Below are 22,109 nucleotides of genomic sequence, written 5' to 3'. Positions count from 1 at the left end.
ACCGAGCAACATTTTATGGAGCTTTGACGAACCAGCTTCCCCTGGGTAGAGATAGGGAGATTTATTCAGCTGTAGTTATGGTCTGCTTCATCCCTATTACTCCAAACACCTCTCCCTACAGAGAGCAAATGAAAGACTTGCATCCCTTATTCCTGTGAACTGGCATCCTGAGAAGTCTATTACTTCAACAACAAGCTAGCACGACTCTAAGCGGCAAGGGCCCGGCGCGGGGAGCAAGCCGCTTCCGTGTCTAAGGATGAAGCTATTATGTTTGAGCGGAAACGGCGGCGGTTTGATCCCAGGGATGGTTGTGTTTCGCTTGTACCCGCTAACCCGTTCTGACAGCCGAGATGGAGGCTAGCGAATCCGTTGGGTGCGTGCAACTCGCCTCTTCGTCGGCGCATAAATAGGCACTGACAGACAGGAGTAGCAGGTCCCATTATCAGGAATAAGACTGCACAGACTGAACACATCAGAGACATTTAGGATCCCACTCCGAACTCGCCTCTTTCCTTGTTTGCACCTTCTAAAAATAGAAGGGGTGTCTGTTGCTAAGGGAGCGCGGTTGCTCCTCGAAGCTATTTCTTTCTAGGAACAAAACAGGGCTTCAAATTAAAAAGCTGTTCAGGACACATCTAGAGTGAGAAGTGGAGGTAATGCGCCGTGTCTCCTATCCACACTGTACGCCTACATCTTTCTTCTTTCCTGCAGTGAATTGTCTTTGTTGGTTCAAGGCAATGAAATCCTAATAAAATAAGAGGGATTTATCCTCCGTTGGTGCCCACTTTCTGGGCTAAATTAAGTGTTGACGGTGTGGAAACATGGGAAGCAGGAAACATAGCGGCACTTTAGCTTTTAGAGATATAGGAGAAAAAGAAACTGCGCCGCCCGCAACATTATCTGAAGGCATCTTTCAACCTTTTTCGTCACTTCATCTTCAACTCAACCCAGATCGATTTCCTGAATTCAACCTTTTCCTCTGTCCTCCTTTTTCCTCGTCCCCTCCTCTACCTCAGTTGAGGACTAATTATCTTCTAAAACCAGCAAGTCGAAGGGGGCTTTATACAGAAAACTGCTGAGGACTGCAAAGCGCACTGAGTGTGTGTGTGCTTGAGGTAGATGTAAGGAAGCAGAAAAGAGGATAGAAGGCGTTAAGCCAGAGACGGTGCGGAGCGGGCGACCAAGGAGAAGGAGTGATGGAAGGGCAAGGTGAGGTAGGCAGACAGAGGGGAAGAGAGAGCAAGGGAAGGTCTTGACTTCATTCTCACCGCGGGGGGTGAATCCGCTTTGCGACCGTGACATTTGGCGTAACGGGATCCTGTCAGCGGGCAAACCGCAGGGCCTCGCGTTCGTGCACGCTAAATGTTAGGTTGCGACCCACGGTGATGGACTGGGATGTCGTGTGTGACACAGCGTGCCGGCGCTCAGGCATGCACTGTACTTACGCCACAGCATGCATGCGGAATGAGGGACGCTGACAAGGTAAGGAGGATAAAAGAGATTCCAGGTGAGTAGGTGGCAAGTATGACGAGCTTATCATGCACCTTTTTCTTGCTTCTGTGTTCCTCCCCATCACTCCATCAAGCCCCTTCCTGCCTTCTCTACTCCTCCTCCCCCAGAAGGTGGCATTAACATTGTTGCAGAGAAGGTCATGCAGCTGATCAGCAGTTCCTTTGCGCCCGGTGGGCAGTGATGAGGGTACGCTTTACTTTATGCGGCAAGTTTGACCATGTATGCCCATAATTTGGCAAACGCGAGTAAATGTGAGTAATTGCCACACTCCAGGTGCAATTACGCAGCTCTTGTCTGCGTGTTTGTGCGAACGCCAACACACGTGCATAAACATGTCTTCTTGCTGGTCTCGTGGCATCGAGTGGGCGACGTGAATCCGTGCGTCGGCAAATGATCAAGCGGCGAAAGTTGAGGATGAAGGAATGCTCCTGGACTAAGTCCGAGTTTGGACAAACGCCGATCTGGAGACGCGGCAGCAGCTGGCCCAGTGCAAAGCCAGGGTCCGTTTCCTAAAGCGCTCTCGGGATGAGTGCTTTATGCCAGCCAAGATAAGCAGAGACAAATCCAGTGGCTGATCCAACATCCTCGGCTGCTCCGGCAAAGAGAAGCGGTTCTCCATTGTGGAGTTGGATTGATGAATAATTTATTTCAGAATATTGACAAGCGTGACAACTCCAACCTCTGGATTAAGCTCTCAACTGGATACTACTGTATGGTTTCACTCTCTTTAAATGGTGAGAAATAAACTCTTGAGTGGGAAATACCAGCTTGGGTGGCTAAGAGATTTTTGCATAGAGCACCAACAGCATCTAGGAACTAATTTATTCAGGGGAATCTCATCAGGCTGCCAGATGGGATACCCATAAATAAATAAAGTTACATTTTTTCTGATGCCTCTGTGGACTCCAAATGGCTCTAGGACGGATGTCCCCGATTCAGCAACGAGGACTACAAGTTTCCATGTTTTCAATAAAGAGTAAGGTTAGAAGACGAAAGATTTTCTTTTGAAGGAAAAACAGAGCTGGCGGGCTAAACTCCCAAAGCCTTTGGAACATATATATGTTTGGTGTGAATAAATCCAGAGTGACCTTCTGGCCCTTAAATGCCAGAGTGGATCACCTAAAGAACATGGTTCTACTTTTCTTTTTGTCCTTGGTGGATAACATAAACAGCTCCAAATGCTACTTATATCCACTGCAATTTTTTGCAAAAATAATCTCAGAATACCTCTCAAGAAGAAATCACAAACTTTAGCTGGGGGTCAGTTTTTGTTTCCTGTGTAAGCACCGTGGTGAACCTGAAGAGGCTGATTGAAACCCAACGACGTTTCTCATCACAACGTTCTGACCACCATATCTCAAAACGCCACCAATAACGAAGCCGCAGCGAGAAAGAAAAAGGAAAAATCTAATCGTGTTGGGTGCGTCGAACCCACGCTGACCTTTCCGGCCGTCACCAGCCAGTTTTCCTGGTTGTGTCAGGTATCATCTCTTGTAATTGGGGAGGCAGTGAAAGGTTAGGAGCAGGCTGATAACGACTGATGGGATGCGGGCATTGGAAAAGGATGGAGACGTTTCATCTGCTTAAGTTTAGAGACATGTTGATTACATAACGCAATGTTGATTACATAACGCAATAAAGAAAATGTTTTCCAGACGGTGTAGGAAGCCTATGCCATGAGTATTTCATAACTCCACAAATGTGATCATAGAGAACACATTTGTGTTTATATACCTCAAGTTTGAACGGCTTGTACTGCAGACGATACTTCCTGAACACGTGACGCTTTCTAAAACCTGATCCACTTACTTCCACCTGCTCCCTTTAAATCTCCACTTTTCCCTCCCTCCCTACCTCCCTGCCTCTCTCTCTCCCTCCATCCTCCCCTGTTCCATCAGGCCCTGCTCCTGGCAGCCCATCCTCTCTCCCGTCTCCTCCCTTCACATTTGGCCCGCGCCGAGCCGCCTGCCATCGCCATCAAAGCTCCCGCTGCCTCCCAACTGTTAGCGCCCCGCCACGTCGCTAATAAAAAGCCCGGGTTATAAATATGAACAGAGAAGCATGCATATGCCCTAAAGGAGGGCCCAAAACACCACTAAACAGATAAATGTGATGGGGAGGATGCGGCTCATTAATTTTAGGGTGATCGTGTTTGGTTTTTACAGATGCCATGATGGAGACAAGGTGCTATGAATAATATTCGCTGCTTACGGCAGCAGGGTTGAAAAGGGCAAGACTTTTAAGAGGCCCCTGAGCAGGAGGGGGGCGGGGGGCTGATGCAGCTCTATTGTTAAACACATGGAGGTTGAAGCAGGGGGCCGGAGTGGGGCCGTCACATCTTTTAAAGGATGACTTATGACTCCCAGCAGCGTCGTCTCTTCGCCAGTTTGCATAATTCCTGATGAAATAACGGTGGTTTTCTGTTAGCCAGCTCATCTTAACGCTTTATGTAAGAAAAAAAATTGCAAATATCTAAGACAAAGCTAACTTAAAAGTAACTTTTTAGCAAAAAAAAAATATATATATAGACTTGTTTAAGTAAAATAATTTCTCAATATTGATGAAGCAATTAAGGCACTTAAAGGTACAACATCAAAAACTCCTCTGACCGATGGTGGAGGAGGTATTATGGTGTGGGGCTTCAACAGGTATTGAGGAGACGCTGCAACAAAGTAACGCTGAAATGAGATACCGTAACCAGTTTTGTTGCACAAACCAGAGGTATTAAAATCCGAAGTGTTATTTGTGAAACATTGATTCTCGTGAACTCTGCTCGCAGCCCATTCCTTTGGATTGTGTCACAGCCTCGGCACAGACCGCGCCTCCTACTGCCGTCATCGTTCGCCACAAATTGGAAAAACACCCCCCCGCCCCCTTTTTGTCGTTGACGTGACACGCTGATTATTTGCGTCGGCCACTTTCGCGTAGGCGGGAGTGCGCTTACTCATTTCCAAAGTCAGAAACGTTCACGTCACGGATGAGTTGCCATCAGCTCCCATCGTTGCGTCGCATTCGAGTGGCGGCCTGTTTATTGCTCGGCGTGTTTGTTTTATTGTTGTTTTTGTTTTTTTTATTCAAACCACACAAAGCATGTGGTCAAAAAGAATAATAAAAAAAAGGCCTTGGTTTCTTTTCACTGGATTTGAGAGGCGCTGTACCTCTGTGATTAAAAATCCCCGTGAGAAATCAATCACCCCCTCCCCACTGCCCTCCCTACCTCCCCTACCTCCCCTACAGGTAGGTAACAATCACATCAGCACGGACATCGATATGAAACCTCTCCCACTAACCAAATTGTCTCATCACTCCTCTCGTTCTTTTGATTTCATTTTTTACGACTCGACCGACTTTGTTTACAGTCGTCTTTGTTATCGCCGCCTGTATTTCAGCGGATGGGTCCGACACTTTTATTGAGGTAAAAGTTTGGGCTGTGGTTTTGATTCAAAGCGTGGTGTTTTTCTTTGTGTGTGTGTGTGTGTGTGTGTGTGTTTGTTTTTTAACGTTATTGGGTCTCTGTCTCCCATTGATCTGCTGTGCTGGGCCTCGCCATCACTTTGAGGTGACAGCTAAATGACCGGTAGCCCGGGGCAGTGGCCATCGAGGCAACGCTTTCGCTCTCTCTCCGTGTGTATGTGTGTGTGTGTGTGTGTGTGCGCTAATCGATACAAAATGATACCGCGCAGGAGCTCATCAGCAGCGGGCGTCGCAGCTGACACAGACTGTAATCTATAGCTTTCCCGAGCCGAACTTCAGCAGCACTCCCCACCTACCCCACCCCTACCAGGCTCTGCCTGTCTTCTAATCCCCCCTTCGGGTTTTTTTTTTTTTTTGTTGCTCCTTCCATGGTCTCCTAAGATCCCCCAGTTCTGAAAGTCTTCGGAGAGCAGCTTGGGCGTCGGATCCCTGCTGAGACGGAGGAGTTTGGTGGTGGTAGTGGTGGGGTGGAGGGTTTGGGGGGTATCCTGCCCTCCGGCGCTGAGCCTCCATAGAGATCCGTCGTTTTCTTGATCTGAGTGGTGCTTTGGTTTTCCTGACAGGGAGTGCAGCGGGAGGCGCGGGGTTCGGCCAGGAGGCATGTGGGAGCAGACGGAGGAAGCGACGGCGAATGATAAACTCAGGATTTTTACTTTTTTTTTTTTTTTTAGAAATGCCTTCCAAAATCATGAGAAAGTCTGCTGACCCGGCAAAAAGGAATTTGCTAAATAAGCCGGCCGCTCGCAGAGCATCATCCAGGTTTTGTCAAAGAAAGTTGAGGGGAAGGAAAAAGTGCGGTGTGGAAAGATTGCACACCACTCGCAGACCGACAGGAGAGCTCGTTGAAACAATGAGACTTTCTCATCATAAGAGAAAAATAACTGAAGATTTAGATCTTATTAAAATCAAACCATCTTCTCTTTCAAGTAAGAAAGCTCAGAAAAAACTTTTGGGGTTTTTATAAGGTACAGAGTGAGACGAAAGAGTCAAAGTCAGACCCTGTACGCCTTCTCATCAAGTCAGGAACGCATTATCAATATCTTGTTAAAATATCTTGTTGCTTCAAGTCCCTACAACACCAGAATCCAATAATTTATAGCGAATATTTGAGGCGATATTCAGTATATGAATGATTCTAAATGATTGAAATGCACCTTCTGAGTTTTAGGAGAAAGTTTGAGGCAAACACAGGAATCTAAATGCCACAGAGCAGATCTGTCCTCCTCCTCCCGTTTGACTAACAGCTCCATCTCTCCAGGCAGCCACCTAGCCCCAGATAAGGCGCCGCGGAAACGGCTTAATTACACACACGGCCTTATCAGGCGACATTAGCCGCGCGGTAATAATCAGCCTCCTCCGTCAAAGCGAGCGCCTCCGGGCGCTTTTACACAGAGCGGGCTGCGGGCTGATAACGCGCGCCGCCAGTTGTTAAAGCGCAATTTGCTGATGGAGTTTGAGGGAATAATGCACATTTGGTTGTAAAGCTGCCAGCTGCTTTATCCTGAGTCAATCCTTGTCTGGGTGGGTGCACAAATGAAGCTCCAAACTGTTGCAAGCAGCATTTTCTGCTTGCTGATCTGGCTTATTATAGTTGGATTGTAATTTTTTTTTTTTGTCTGATGGAAGGCATCTTCACACTAACGACATGTGTGTGTGTGTGTTTGTGTGTGATCTTCAAAGCACCTTTCATCTGACAGGAGAGCCACAGCGATGAATCGCAGAAAAAAAAAGAAAAGAAAAGAAAAAACCTGGTGACCTCTGCTTAATGGAGCAGGGAGACATTTTCCCGTTGTTTTCTGTGAGCAGACACAACAGAGAGGCACGTGGGACCTCCCCTCTTGTCTTCCTTCAGCACAATATTAGCACGGCGCTAATGCGAGGACGCTAAAACAAGGTGGAATATATATGAAGCACATATAAACGTTTCAGGCTAATCACTGGTTCTCTTTTTATAACTCCTTTCGCAGCATGCTGAATTTCCATCTGTTCGTGCGAAAGTTCACCTCAGCGGCCAAAAACACGGCAAAAGAGAAATAAAAAGCGGAAAATTAGCAAGACTTGGCTGCCAAGATGCAGCATTTTTCACACACAGGCCTGAAGTTTCACCAGGAGGCTCTGGAGGGGTTACATGAGCAGCAACACTTCTCTTCGCTGTGAACTTCAAGTCAGCTTGAAGGCAAACATTTCTGGATGACAAAACATTAAAAAAATACTTCTCATTCAAATGCTGTTTCTTATTTGCTCTAAAGGACAAAATTAATTAGAGAAAGTCTGTAAATGGATTCAGCCTCTCATCCATAACCATTTCTTGCACCACAAAGTATTTTTTCAGGCCTAAAAGCGTCTCTCTGTGTCTCTGAGCGAAAGCCGTCGGGAAATTGCAGCGGCCCAAAACTTGGTATTCATACCATTTTTGTCAGTCGCCCAACTTCAAAGTTCAACCCGGGGGTCGGTGTGAAGACGAGAATAAAGCGCTCTGCTGTTGGCCCTCGCTTTTTGAAAGAAAACAAAGCATGAAAGAAGGTCCAGAATGTTTCTGTGAGTTTTTAAACGTTTCTGTGGCCTCGGACTTTTTTCACCGTTCGAAAGCAATCTAATCTTGAGGTGAAGTGGACCGTCCATCCATCGGTGGAGATTCTCTGTCATTTCAGACGCATCAATCGTACGCTTTATAGTAAAAGGCGGCCAGACTTCTCATTTCCTGAACACAACGCCTCGCCAATCATAAAAGTATCTTTGGCTCTGAGCGCTTTGGAAGTGAAGAAACCTTCTCTTCCCCCTGACTGGCTTGAATTTCCAAACTTTTCTGTCCCCTTTCAGCTGCTAGACGAACACCTCTAGGAAGTATTTTATGCAGTTTGATTTCCTTGTTGTTTCAGCCGCGGTCAACGCTTGTGTAATCCATTCCTCTGCTCAGACAAAGCCACACACGGTCCCTCTGAACAGCAGCCTGGCAAGCAAACACGAGAAAACGAAGATGTACCAACCTTGAGCCTGACACGGGCGTTATTACGGCCTCTTAGTCTCCGGATACAACAAGTTCACTGCATATAGAGACCTCTCTGGCGCCATCTAAATAGCTTGTGACAAAGTGTGGAGAATGTCTTTGTTCTGGTATTAAGTGGAGGGTAGGAGAGGTGAGGGTGAAATAGGATCAACACAAGAGAAGACGCATCTTAAGACCGATGGAGAGGCGAACGAGATAGATACAGGAACGGAGAATAGCGGGTCATGGGGGTTTTGGGGAGGAGGATAATCCTGCTGACTGGAGCCATGTTTCACTCGCTGGGGAAAGGAACTCTGTCTCTCCGTAAATGGATTTGGGTGAGATGCTGTTTATCGCCGTGGCGCTCCCTCTCAGCTGTCAAAACCACCCTAATCTAATCGGGGAAGGGGGGCACAGTGAATATTGGCCATGCTTATGCGATTGTGCTTCCGACTCAATGAACCAGACCATGAAAACGTGTGGCTAGAAGGAGCTTTTACACCAGGGTTAGCAGCTTGTGGCAGGATTTGGGAAGCATGTGCCCCGGATGCGGGGACCCCATTGTGTTCAGCAGGCGGGCTAATCTTCATTACTGCGCACAATTATGGGTGCAGGACAATGGAGGCCTCAGCTGGGAAAGGGAAAGAGAAACAAAAGTGAGAAACGGGGATTCTGATAAAGGAAACAGCGGAGCGGAAAGACTCAACCACCTACTCATAGAGGACCGGTTGGAAGTTGCATCTGCGAGGTGCAAAGTGTCGACTCTGGTGCGGTGCCCACACCGATAAGAGCCCAAACGTTCCATTCTTACATGCTTCTTAAAGCCTGAATGAAAAGTCAGCTTTGCTTTGAGCTTGTGCAACTGTAGAGACACAGATTTCCAGCTTTGGCCCTTATTACGCCACCAAATTTAAGGTTAAGGAAGCAGGTCAGTGGCACAGTGCACCAAAAATATAAATAAATAAAAGCTGAATGTGACAAGTTTGCAAGGAACCGGTTCAGTTACCAAACCGGATGACTGCATGTGCAGCCGAACCAGAGGTGGGTACCGTCGTTCTCTCTTTATCCCACAGGGACGCTTTCAAAACAGACCTGAGCGACGAAGATTAGCCCAGGCAAGCTGCTTAAAATATTGAAAGATGTTTCCTCTCCCGTCTGCTGTGGGCTCTTCTCCAAGAGATAGCACAGAGAGAAAGAGTGTGTGCGAGCTAAGGTTGTGTGCACCAGGCGGGGGCTGAGGCAGAGAGGCAGGCTGAACTCGGTAACCTCTCCGGTGCAGAGCGGCTGGTTTTTCTGCAGGAATCAGAAGGGGACGGCGAAGACTTTTCACCCCAATTTCATCCCGACAATGTGCTCAGCAGAGAGGGGAGGGCGGTTAGACACACGCAGAACGGTAGTGGGAAGTCACTGACTTTACCCTGTAGGCTCGGTCTGATAAAGCGGGTAAAACTACCTGAAGCTCTAATTTATAAGGTCAGATTGGTATTTGAAAGCAGTCGAGTCAAAAACATTTTTCAGACATTTTGTCACAACACAACCACAGACTTCTGTGAACTTTACCAAGATTTTATTTTATAAACCAACATAAAGTTATGAAGGATAAGAAAAGGAACATTTCTACTTTTTTTACAAAGATAATCCTGAAAGGTGTGTAAATCGTCATTGTGGAACCTCCACTCCCTAAAGATGCAGCTACAAGTCTAGACAACATATAGCCAGATATTTCAGAAGAGTAATACATTTTTATGCATTTTAGCTTTTCATCCACATTAAAACTTCGCTTAAAAACAATCATTTGTGAAAACTCAGTTGAAAGTGTGCGTACGTTCATTTTATTTATCGTCTTGCCAATGTTCATTTATGTCATTCACGTTATGCAACAATGTGAAAAAGTTCAAGTTCGATATATATATATTTTTTTCCCCAAAGCCCTTTTAGGAACACCGGCTCTGGTAAGGACACGCGGCACATAAACCCAATAACCTCCGTCTGCCTCTGCCCTGTTTCCTCAGACACACACGTTCACGGCTGAAAATTATTGATGTGCTCTCTTATAAAACAGTGGCTGCTCCCTGAGGTATTCCTGGCAACATCGCCGGGGCCGAAAATAGCAGCCGACCCAAATAAGTGTCCCCGCCGGAGCGTAGAGGGAGCCAGACCAGAGCCACTGACGGCTGGCTTTACTAATTGGCATCGCTTTACAATGAAGTAATATCTGGGGCAATAGAATGAATATTGCAGAGCAGGGACAAGCAGCGAAGGGGGGATCCCTTCGTTCTTGTAAGCACGGATCATCAGATGCCGTCCCCGAAAACATCCAACGGAAAACTGGATGAAATATTGATGCCAGAGCATCAGCTTCAGTTCAAAAATGGATGTAAATAACATCCGCAGCAGGAGTCGCTAAATGTTTAAATCCACAAAGTGCTTCTTGTTAACATTTCTGTCATTTATTCCCAGAAGCCAAGTTTAATTCATCGTCCTGTAGCTGATTTCAAAAGCAGGTTTGTCAGAGTTGTGACGTTCGGCCCCTAGGGGCCGCCTTGTGTAAATACAACATTGGCAACAAACTTGTCCTCCAAATATCGCAGCTGGCTCTCTATCTGCGTGGCTGTGAACTTCGGTTAGTAGGCCGTCTTCTGTATCCAGAGAAAATGAAGTCACAGTTTCCACATATACAACGGAAAGAAAAAGGAGGGTCACCAAGTAAGAATCAACCAATCAGTGATAGGTGGTGAGCCAATGTCACCTAAAAAGATGTGTAAAGATGCTTCAAACTTGTTTGCCAATGTAAAAGCAAACCAGCTTTCAAAAAATGTCAACACCAGAAGATGTTTAAGTCTCTGTTGTGTTTTGGAGGTGAAGCGAATTTTCTGGAACTTGAAATTGAAACGGCGTTTTCTTAAGGACTAGGCTACTGCAGACAGTGGAGACAGCGTAGGGAACGTGAACGCAACAACAAACGGCCCAGCGATTTGGGAGCAAACTTTGCTGTATTTAGTGTAAATATTGCTTCCCGTGACCTGCATTTATGTCAAACGCAGGTCACTGTCAAAAACACTGTTTGGGCCAAAACATCAAAATCTCTTTCCGTTAAATTGCTCGTGCACACTGGCGTGTGCTTCCAGGGTCTCTGAGTGGGCTGCAGGCATAAACACAGATGTCTTTTGGCAGACTAAATCTTAATTAGCACCAGGAGATTCATCTAATCAAAGGCCTGCCAGCCCATCATTAAGGCTAAAACACACACTGCTCTCCTCAAGTACCAGCAGAGAACAATGGGAAACAGAGGTGTGCTGTCACACTGACGAATGGTTCTTCCCATAGGTCTCATTAAATCACACAAGGGCACTTCCCGGCCTATTCGAAGAGCGGAGCAAGGTGCAGAATCTCCACAGCTGCTTTGCCTGTCTGCTCTGACACCTACACAGCTTTTTTATACACGGATATATTAAAGCGCTGTATTTCACAGCAAAACCTTGGGCTGATCCCAGTTCAAGCAGAATCCATTATTTCTTTTTCAGGGAAAATGCAACTCTGGAGGGAGCTGGACTACCAAGACTACAAAATGTACCCAGTTAGCTGGAGATGCCAGTGTCTTTAGGGTAATTTGTCACCCTGGTAATACTTCCAGCACACCTAGTTCCAGCTGCCATCAATGGAAAATTGAGTTTATATATTTCTGACCGTACATCTGTGTCCTCGTCCCTGGTTTCAGGCCGATTAGTTGAAGGAAACCAGTTCGGACAAACGGAAAGTGCACAAGATGATAAAAAGGTTCGACTGAAGTCTGAGACTCGAACTAATAAACGAGGAAGAAGATAAAGAGATTGAAGAAAAGGCAGCAGAATATAAATGTATGATGGAGAGATAGCAACGGACGGTTGAGGTATCTCTGATAAAACCATCCGGTCTGCCTTCGGACCAGTTGGACAGCTCTGGAGCAGTGAGCTGGAGGACATGTAAACACACACAAGCTGGCTTTGCATGCCGGGGTACGACAGCTGAGCACTGATGCCGGCATGCAAAGCGTACACAATGCTGCATGCAAAGGTGCTTGTGTAGCAAAGCAGAAACTCGAGCACATGGATGCATTTCTCTGCCAGTTCACTGGACTCCAAGAAATTTCACGACAACCTTCCAACTGCGTTCAAAGGACGTCCTGCCTTTGCGGTTGTCAGCGCCGAGAGCTTAAGGCTGTGATTGATAACTTGCTTCGGATGACAACAACAAGCAGCAGTGTTTACTCAGGGCAAATTGCCCTCTCCTCTTTCTCCGGGCCGTCTCTTCCTCCCCGTTCTTCCAGCTCTGCCTTCTGAGAGAGATGGTCCACATGACTGGGTCTCCAGTTTCTGGATGGCTAAGACTCCCTTGAGGTGAGATTAGCCTTGCAGGCTGACAGCTAAACAAACAAAAAGCTGATCTTCCAGCTCGCCAAGGCTGCCTAGCAACAGGTAGGTAGGAAGACGGGATGCGATGCCTCGGATTTCGGAGCCAATTAGTGCTATGAAATGCCTGCATTGAGTGTGTGTGTGGTCACTGGAAGCTCAAACACATGAGCAGGTGGGTTGATTAAACAGTGGAAGAAAAAAGGTAGGGAAAGGAGATGTTTGCATAGAATGACTCATGGCTGGTATTTTACATGTGCTTTTCCTCAACATTTTTGAATTGATTAATGCAAACAAGGTGAATTTGTTCACCAGGGACATCAGTCTGACACCCCCTCATTGCTAATTTCAACCAGTCGCTAGTTTTGCTCAAAGAACACCACACGAGGATGCATCTTGGTTCCTTTAGCAACGGATTTACTAGTTTGGCCTTTAGACTGACTGCCTTCTCTCGGTTTCAGCTCCTCGATTAGATCAGCGGATGAGTCTTGAATTTTATTTTAAGACTTTGTGTGCGTCGAGCACAACGCACGCAGAGACAATTAGCATGTCTGCCCAGGCACTGAGCCTCCAGGGCTGCCAGTCCTGGATGGAATACCAACGATCGTGGCAAGAGACACTTGTTGCAGAACTGAAGTCCTTTGCTGATAAAGACAAAGCCCGATGCAAGAACTCCAAGATAGTCTTTTTACGTTCCGGTCTTCGCTCTTCACTACAAAGCAAAAAACAAATCACGTTTGAATCCTTGGCTCTTTATTCGCAGGGTTCTACTCTTAGGGTCTTTGTTGATGGAAAGATATTCCTTTCAAGGTTTTGCAGAGAGAAATACTTTCAGTGAAGATTAATGTGTCTCTTTGTCAAATCTCTTCGATTTTGTCAAAGAGTGAAAAAGCAAAGTCGTGAGACAAGAGAGTTATTGCTTATTTCAAAGCTTAAAACAAGTGTTGAAGGCATTTCTTCTATTTCTCTTTTCTCCCTCCGGTTGCCGAGCCGGATGGCAGCAGCAAAGCATGTCGGATCACTGTAAGGTGCTGTAACAGCTTCCTGATTTCGCCTCAAATGATGCGAAAGTCATTGCCAAGCCATGTGTGCTGGAGTGAGGCGAAAAAAATGACTGGCTCCTCTCCTCGCTGTTAATCAAAGCCGAGGTGGCAGAGCGCTTCGCAGACGGAAGCCATACATAAAGATGTGCTTGTTCACTGCTCCTCTCCCACTGCCCCTCCGCCCCCCTGCCTCCTTCTCCCCCACACAGACCCCTCTCCGCCTGCCTTTCTGTCAGCGCATCGTCAGACAAATGAACACTTCCCCGGCTGTCCTTTTTTTCCATCAGCACTTCCCCACCTTTTCATCAGTGCCCATAAAGCAGTAGCCAGCACGAATCATGGGCAATCGCCTCTATGCTGCCTGAGTGATAAGATGGAGGTGGCAGAGTTCACTAAGCACTCCTATGGCACAATAGATGTTACTGGGTCAGGGGGTCGCTCCCACGTCTCATTACCCAACATACACAAACCAGATGGGCTGTGAATAGGACAAGAATACCTTTGGTAAATTGAAAATAACAATGACATTCCCAGAAGACTTAGGGGGGGAAAAAAATTCTGTAAGAAGTTTAAAAACACACATCGTCCACGAATCAAAATTTGTAGCTCCCCACATGGACAAGCCAAATGCTGAGAAAGTGTAATGAAAATCTTGTGTTATTCTCAGCTATAACTATTGTGTGGTTGGTCAGAAATTTGTGGTTGAATAGATTTAAGGTGCAATTGTCCAAAGTAGATATTCTTGGACCAAAACACTAAATGACTTTCTTCCGGGCCATCATATCAGGAGAACATCTATCTTTTGTTCTTTTTTGTGGCTTACAATATGAAAAATTCAATTAAATTTTGCAGCTTGCCAATCATTATTTCCTCCTCCGGCAAACTTGTGAACTCGCATTAGTCGTTCCTCTCTGTCAGGACCGTATTATTTACTGTACCATTGTAATAGTAACTTCAGGTTTGCTGTACCACAAATGACAAGACATCATAGCAGAATGGGTTCTACAGGCGCTCGGCTAAGTGGGTCACATAGACCTGAAAGGGTGCATTTGAATACGAACTTCCTGCAATCGTGTGTAGACAGTTTGAGTTGGGGACAACTGTGCTGGACCCTGAAATGTTTTCAATGCGTATCATGTTCCACACTCCTGAATGAAATGGATGGCCTGTTACCACGACTCTGGAGAACTTGATGAATCCTGGCTGTTGGGGCTGGCGCTGAACACCCTATGACAATTTCACCTCAAATGCATGACAAGACAATGACCCCAAACATCCATCAAAACTTATTGTGCAATGCTTAACTCTAGTAAGGTTGCATGTTCTTAAGATCTAAGAGTAAATCTCTAAAGCATGGCAGTGGGAGCATCATGTTTAGGGTCAGATTTGCATCTAAGAACATTGATGCATTGCATCTAAGTGTGTGCAGTAATAAAGGGAGACTGCCTCAAATTTCTTCAAATATTGGAAGACCTGGGTGTTTCAAAAAGACAATAATCCCCAGCCCACATCCTGACTGAATCCGGTATAAATACAACCATGGAATATTAGTGAGGCGTGTATGTATGGAATCATTAAAAACTTATCAAAACTATATCCGTACAACAATGACCTTCACATTCTCTGGAACAATGCACTGAGGGAGAATGTTGTGGCTGAGAATGCCCAAAAGAGTCCAGCAGAGATGGTGCGCTGAGCGGCAAGCGCATATGAAAGAGTTCCTTTCACGGCTCACCGCGTCACAGCCAAGGCCATGTCAGACACATTTGACGCAGCATCCGTCTTCAAAAATCATCTGACTGCCATCGGCTCGGAGGCAGGAGTCCAGCTCTGCTCTCCACATCCGATCATCGTGGGGAAGCTCGTCCAATGAAGATGTTTCGCATTAAGTCAGAAAACAGGAACACATTCTTTCCAGACTGAGTGAAATCTGTAGCATGACATCAAGCAGCAGTCAGCGGAAGGTTGCCTGAAAAACACGTGGTCGGTGCGTTCCTGCTTTGCCAACCGGAACATCTGAGAGCAAGGTTACCTGGCAGCTATACAATGTAGGTAAAACCGAACATAACCCAAGCTATGATCCAAAATCCATACTCTGCTAATTCTATAAGGAAATGCTCAGAGATGGAAGGAAAGGAGAAACAAGAGATGGAGGAAGACAGGATGCTGTGTAAGAAAGCAGCTGAGGCTCATTGAGGATTACATAACATATTGATACATACACACTCAGACATGCACCAGGCTGCATATGGATGCAGATGGAGCTTCACAGTTCCACTATTGTCCCTTAATCCTCCTGATCTCCAGAGGCTACCAGAGAGGGTCCTTAATGCTGCTGCACTCCACTGCTGCTGACCGCAGCTTTAATAGCCCGACGTGGGGAAACATTTCCCTCCGAGGCCACCGTCAAAATGCTAAATGACTCCATCTATCTGCATCCCTTGCTTTTTCTTCCTGCTCATCATGAAGCTCCATGCTTCCCTACACACTCCTCTGAATGTCTGCCTGCATGTGCCCGTCACCCCTAAGGGCAGTGCAGGGTGGAAAGGTGGGGAAGGGCGGGGGCGGGGTTCAAGCAGCCCACCGGACTGTGAAATGCAAAACCCTGCGGTTGGGAGAATGTGCGTGCTCTGCAACTTCCACCAACACCCCCTTAACCCCCCCATCCTGCAGACTGAGCTGCCACTTGGGAGATGTGCGAGTTATTGAGTCGCCAACACGGACAGGATGCGAGTGGATGCGTCTGTGAACACCGTTCGCATATGCCGGTCGCCCCGCTGATCTGTCCGCATTTAGAAATGCCACAGTCACATAGGTTGCCAGGCCCAAAATGCACCCAGCAGCCTCATCCAGACATTTTTGCTTGGGTAAGCATCGGGAACTCTGTTTACATGCGTGTCCTCGGACTGTGTGTGCTGGAGCCCTGAAAGGTGATATATGTGTTGGAGTGTATGGAGTGTGTCCATAGGTCAATGATACACCACTAAGGTTGGTGTTCGGTTACATCCCCTCCATCAGGGTCAAGCGCTGGGACTGGATGCAGCTGAAAAGTCGACGATGTCAACTAGAAATGTATTCCATATGGGCAAGAATGTTATTCCTTGTGGGCTTTATTGATTTAACATTGCCACAATTTTTTTAAGAAACAGGACATTTGAATTTGTTGTAGATTTTCTCTCGTTCACACATTCAAACACCCAAATACACACCGGCGAAATTTTGGCATCCAGTATTCTGAGACTTATTTTTTACCAGTGTGAACAAACAACCGTGTCCAAGTTGAGGTGAAGCTGAACTAGTGCTAAACACCTGTAGCACTTACAAGAAGATACAGTCAGCATGACGCCACCTCCACCATGCTTCACAGTAAGGCAAGAACATGTTTCTTGTGATTGTGGTGAAACAGCTCAACAACGTTCTCTAGAAAACATTCGCCTGGTGCCATTTCAAACTCACTTCACTCTGGACATTAAACCTGATGTCTCCAGTTCCTCGCAGGCTCTTAGCGGTTCATGAATTGTTCCACGCCACCTCATATTACATAAGTACCTGCAGCTGTTTAAAAAGGCTTAAGTTGTGCAAATCTATAATTCTCCTTCTTAAATGTGTTATCTGAGGATACATTTCTGCTCATTTTTTGGACCGTGAAGCTAAATCAGGCTTTATCTGAGCAAATGTCAGTCTACTGGATATTGCAGCCAAGATAACGAGCCGCTTCTTTTGGTCCGAAGATGCAAAGCAACACAAGCTCTCTCTTGGCTGTCAGGGAAACTGGGTTCCTCGCATAATGAGGAAGCTTTTTTTTTTTTTTTTTTTTTTTGACCGGCTCCGCTTGTTCCAAATTCCGCTCGGCCCTGCTGTTTGTTCCAAACCAAATCTGAACAACCAACTGTACAGGGATTTGGACGCGAGGCAGCACAGTTCAGTTTGGCGCCATTGGCTTCAATAGTGGAACAAATAGCAGCCTCAAATGTACCATCTGCAGACCTCCAAAACACTTTATTCCCTCCTCTGCTCCCCATCCCCCTATAACTGGCTGAATCATGCCTCGCAGACACCAACAGGGGACACAGTCATCACTCCTGCCATCGTGTCTCAGGGACCCATTTAGGGGCCGACTACAACGGCCTCCTATCTCGCCATCAGTAGCAGTAAAAGCATCAAATTCGAAATTGTGCCCGGAATACAGAAGGGACGGCTAAAGCCACGGGTCCGCTGCAGGAGACAAAGCTTTTAAGGCAAACCACGACTCATAATTCCTGCATTCAGCAGGACTTGTGTTGTGCCATCCTCATCCGGCTACAATGAGCACAATGAGTGCTTTGCCAAGAACATCTCTGCTCTGCATGGAGAGAGGGGATTTCATAATGTGGGGCCAGTCATAATCCTCATGCTCACAAGGAAGCAGTGTGATCTTTTTATCCAAAGGAGATGTTGTTTGCCAAGAAAAAGAACTTCTGAGATATTTACTTCAGTGATTCACAGCAGGACATTGAGGTTTTAAACCCTTTTAGAAAATGTTTCTAACTGGAAACTGTTTTTCCCCTCCAGTGTTGTTAAGCGACTTGTTTCCATCTCGGGGTGTTAAACAGTGCTGTTTCGGTCACAGCAGGTGGCTTCACACTTGGGGCGAACAGTGAAACCTGACAAAAAGAGACGTCCTTCAGGACTCCACTTGCAGAAAATGGAGGAGTGGTGTGAGGGATCCAATCACTAATATGTAGTTTGGCCACATTTGATCAGGTCTAACCAACTAAAGTGCTTTAACAGGGTTTGGAAAACTACATGACATAGTCTGATGTATCGTACCGTGGAGCTACTGATGTGGATCTAGTTCAGCTTCAATATCAGACTGCATAACTTTCAGATTTCATGTTCTTTGCCTATGTTCATTCCGACATCGACGTCAACCATGCAGGCTCATGAGCCGGGTTGGGCATTGAGCTGTGGTAAAGCAAGGGCTGCAGCAGAAATTGGGTGAGAGACAGGGTGCACTCTGAAGAGGTCACCAGTCCGTCACAGAGACAACCATGCACAGGCTGGACTATGGCTACAGAACGTCTGGACGTAAAGAAAAACTGCAATCTTGAAGTAAAGATTTTTCTTCGACTCCGTTTTCCTTTTCCCTAAGTTTTCTCAGTTGTTAAATTCATCAAATTGCAGACTTTTCCATATTGGACAACACAGGACTGTAGTTTTACCTCAACATCTTGACAATCTCTTACTGACTTGTCTGTTGGTTAGCTTTACCCTCCAAGTACCCAAAGATAGTTTTAGTAACCAACCAAAAAAAACGGCCACTTATTCTGTCTTTTGCCACCACTGTGGCCAAGGAAACTTGGATTGTAGGGTCATAGAGAAACTCAAACCACTCCACCGCCATAAGGTAATAGTTTATTTTGTGATGGATGGATAGGTGAACACTCCGCTTCCTAAAATTCCTGATTCCACTGGTTAAGAAAAACTTAAAGCCCCTGAAATGATGATGACGGAACAATTTATTGTATCGGTTATTTTCTCGTTGTTGCACGATACACGTCATCAAAGGCCACGTAATGGGATGACGATATAAAATAAAGCCAAAGGTTCTTTGTGTTTATTTTTTGTCTTTTTTTCGCCCCCAAATCAGCCATCCCATCGGAGCGAGTGCGCCGCAAAACGATTCCCGTCAAAGCCAAAACTGACATTTTTCGCTGCTCACAGATAAGAGCTTTCCCAGCCTACACACGCAGCTGTCTCCCTCTTCCATTTGCATCAGGTATTGATTTTGAGACGCAGGCTGTGTGGTGAGAAGCGGCGCCGCATATGGTACACGGTGCGATTTTTCCCTTTTTTTTTTTTTGCGTGTGTCTTTCTTCTTAAGAACAACGCTGACAGCGAAGGCAGGGAGTTTGAGACTTGTTATGAAGAGATGCGTCGGTGGCGAACAGTAGGAAGCCAATTAGACCGCTCGGCCACGGAGAGGAGAGCTGCGGTCACGCACCGGTTTCGCCCCTCCTCCATGCTGCCTCCTCCAGCATGTAGCAGAAAGGGGCGAAAAAAACAACAAAAAAACCCCAAAAAACCTCATGCTCCTATCACAAGAACAATAACGGCATCATATTTCCATGCATTGATTTTTCCTTCCATCTCTCTCTCTCTCTGTTTTACATTATTTCCCAGGTCAGTAATGTGCTTCTGTGGAGAGCAGCAGCAATGCAGGCAGAGCCGGCCCAACGCTGAACAGTTCGACAGTATAAGCCAAATATAACCACAAGTTTAAAAAAATTAAATAATATATATATATATTTTTTTTAAGTCAGTGTATTGTATTTTGCCTTGAAGTGACTTCTACATGAAGAACGCTGCTTGAAAAATCTGCAAGACATTTTCAGACAATTATAGTGCTTCCACCCCCCTGCATTATATATTTATATTTTGCATTCAAACGTTAAAAATTATGGATGGGTATGAATTCTGAACCTCTGGAGTGTAACACATACATTTGTTAAGTTCAATTTTCTAACATTTTCCTTATTAGTCGGCATCTCTGCTGTGCACCAGGGTTGTGTGTCTTTAACAGAACCTGAATTGAATTGAGAGTTTTGCGCTCTGCCCCCCCTGCTGGTGTGGAAGACCTAGCTAACTAGAGCATTACACTTGCGTGTATACCATAAACCAAAAAGAAGCTGCAAAATATACATTTATAAACCTGACTTTTCAATAAATAAAAAAAACTGGAAAAAAAACCCTCCAGTGCTCCCCCTGCAGGTTGGGAAGACCAAAGCAGCTGCTAAGATTGCTTATTCCTCCGACTGGCTCTGCATGCAGGTGGCTCCTGGACGCAATCCTAAATTGCAAGAACAAAAAAAAAAAAAAAAAAAAAAACTGGAAGTGGAATGACAAATCCATTCATTTATTCCTGCAATTGATCCAAAATCCATCTAAAAAGCTGAAAAAAAATAAAAAAATGACAAGAAAAAGTGCAGATTGTGGGTTTTCTCAGCTGACTCCATGTGCTTCCTTCCCACTTCTCCAAGCGGAACTTCCACGCAGGAGGAGGGATGAAGGTGGGAATGAGAGAGCAGATGATTCCTCCACTCCTCTTCCAATTAAAAATGGCAGGAAAAAAAAAAGCCAGACATGTAAGGGTATCTATTATGGATAAGAGAGGGGACTTCTATCCATGGGAGGAGGAGGAGGAGGGGGGTTACAACCGGCTAATCTAAAGGATGCATATATTATTCACGACCAATTCAGTCTGCATTATGAGATCTGGATCTTCATCTTCCAGCAAAGCGCCTGACAGCTTTATCGGTGCAGAAAATGAGCATTTTTTTAAGGGGAGGAGGAAGAAAGTTGCCGCCTTGCGTCCCCGAGCGCGCGGCTCTGAGGGAGAGGGGGACGCGCGGGCGGCTTCGGCCAACGTACCTGCTGCCAGTTCTCCTCCAGCGACGGCATGGCCGAGAAGTAGCCCGTGTCGTGGACGAGCTGGAGTTCCTGAAAGATGCCGTGGTTCGCCAAGACGTCCATGCTGGCGCTCCGGCAGAGAGAGAGAGAGAAGGACGGAGGAAGGGAGGGAGAGGAAGAAAAAAACAAACCCAAAACAAGCCGGGGAGGAAGCGGCAGAACGATCCACAAAGAGACGCGCCTGTCAGACCTCCACGTCCACTCGCGTCATGTTGGTCCCGTTAAAAGCGCAGTGCAGCGGCCGGACGCGGAGCGGTTCGACTCTCTGTACCTGCGCGCATAATCGGTGCGTAAAGGAGACTGGAGGTGGGGACGGGACGCTCCACGCGTAACCGCGTTGCCAAAACAGCCTGTGATAGGGAGCCGGTGGAGAGGGCGGGGCTCCGCTAAGTGAAGGGGCGTGGGGGGGAATTTGTCAATCAAACGCCCGAGTGGGCGGGCGACGCCGGGGAGGGAGAGGCGCTGAGGCGGGACTTGATGGGTTCTGGACGCATACGGGCTCCAGAGGTGAGCTGTTTGTGGACGGCATTCAGATTTGGAAGGCTGCTTCCTGTATGGGGGGATCCGGCTCTGCACCAGGGGGGCATCTATCAGGGGCGGCACATGCAAGGAGGAATCTGTCAAAACAGAACAGTTTTGGTGCTTGATTGGTAGATTCTGACTTGGTACTAAGTTAAAGTGACATTTTTAAAAATATATTATAATAGACAATTTTATTAGGTAGACCAACTCAAAGTAAACAAAGTCAAGATTCAGGGAAGGGAAGGAAAGACAGATACGATCAGGTGGCGATGAATGCGGAACGAGAACGCAGATAAAAGCGCATCTGCAAAAGCTGGCTGCTGCTGAAGGAAATAAACGCTCTTGCAGAATGATATGCAGAAATACTTTATGAGGTGAGAAATGTGGCTCTACAGCCAGGGCGCCGACTGTCAGGGGGCGGCACAAGCGTGGGAAGGAAAAAGGGAGGGGGGGGCACTATTTGTCGTGTCCTTGTGGGATTTTATGCCAAAATTCAAACAAGCCACTTAGAAAATGACAAGTAAATTTCAATAACAAAAAAAAAAAGAAACTGAAAAGGGTGGCAAGCATTTGTATTAAACCTTTTTATTCAACTGTTACGTTTAAAGTTACTACTCAGCTGGAATTTGGGTAATTTCCACCCATCGCTACTTAACACATGTATATTTGACCATTTGTTTAGTTAGTTGTTCCCAAAATGGACGCAGCAAATGCTCGACCACTGGTTATTGAGTG

At 46.3% G+C, this 22,109-nt stretch overlaps 1 protein-coding gene across 2 annotated transcripts in view; it reads right to left on the bottom strand.

The window, feature by feature from the left end:
* Window positions 1-21,322, bottom strand: part of klf7a (Kruppel-like factor 7a) — a 35,701-nt gene extending 14,379 nt beyond the window's left edge. The window contains exon 1 of one of the 2 annotated variants that reach the window (XM_055059093.1): window positions 20,814-21,322. In XM_055059093.1, the coding sequence (XP_054915068.1) occupies window positions 20,814-20,915 (102 nt within the window). In that variant the 5' untranslated portion in view covers window positions 20,916-21,322. Of the gene's footprint in view, window positions 1-7,394; window positions 7,671-20,813 lie in introns of those variants that run through there. The other variant, XM_055059094.1, reaches the window with a different exon arrangement.
* Between the last annotated feature and the right edge of the window lie 787 nt (window positions 21,323-22,109).

This window comes from Poeciliopsis prolifica, unplaced genomic scaffold, assembly GCF_027474105.1.
Source record: "Poeciliopsis prolifica strain line A6 unplaced genomic scaffold, Auburn_PproV2 SCAFFOLD053, whole genome shotgun sequence".
Taxonomy (NCBI): domain Eukaryota; kingdom Metazoa; phylum Chordata; class Actinopteri; order Cyprinodontiformes; family Poeciliidae; genus Poeciliopsis; species Poeciliopsis prolifica.
Note: the sequence above shows the minus strand (reverse complement) of the source record. Positions and strands in the feature narration are given on the sequence as shown.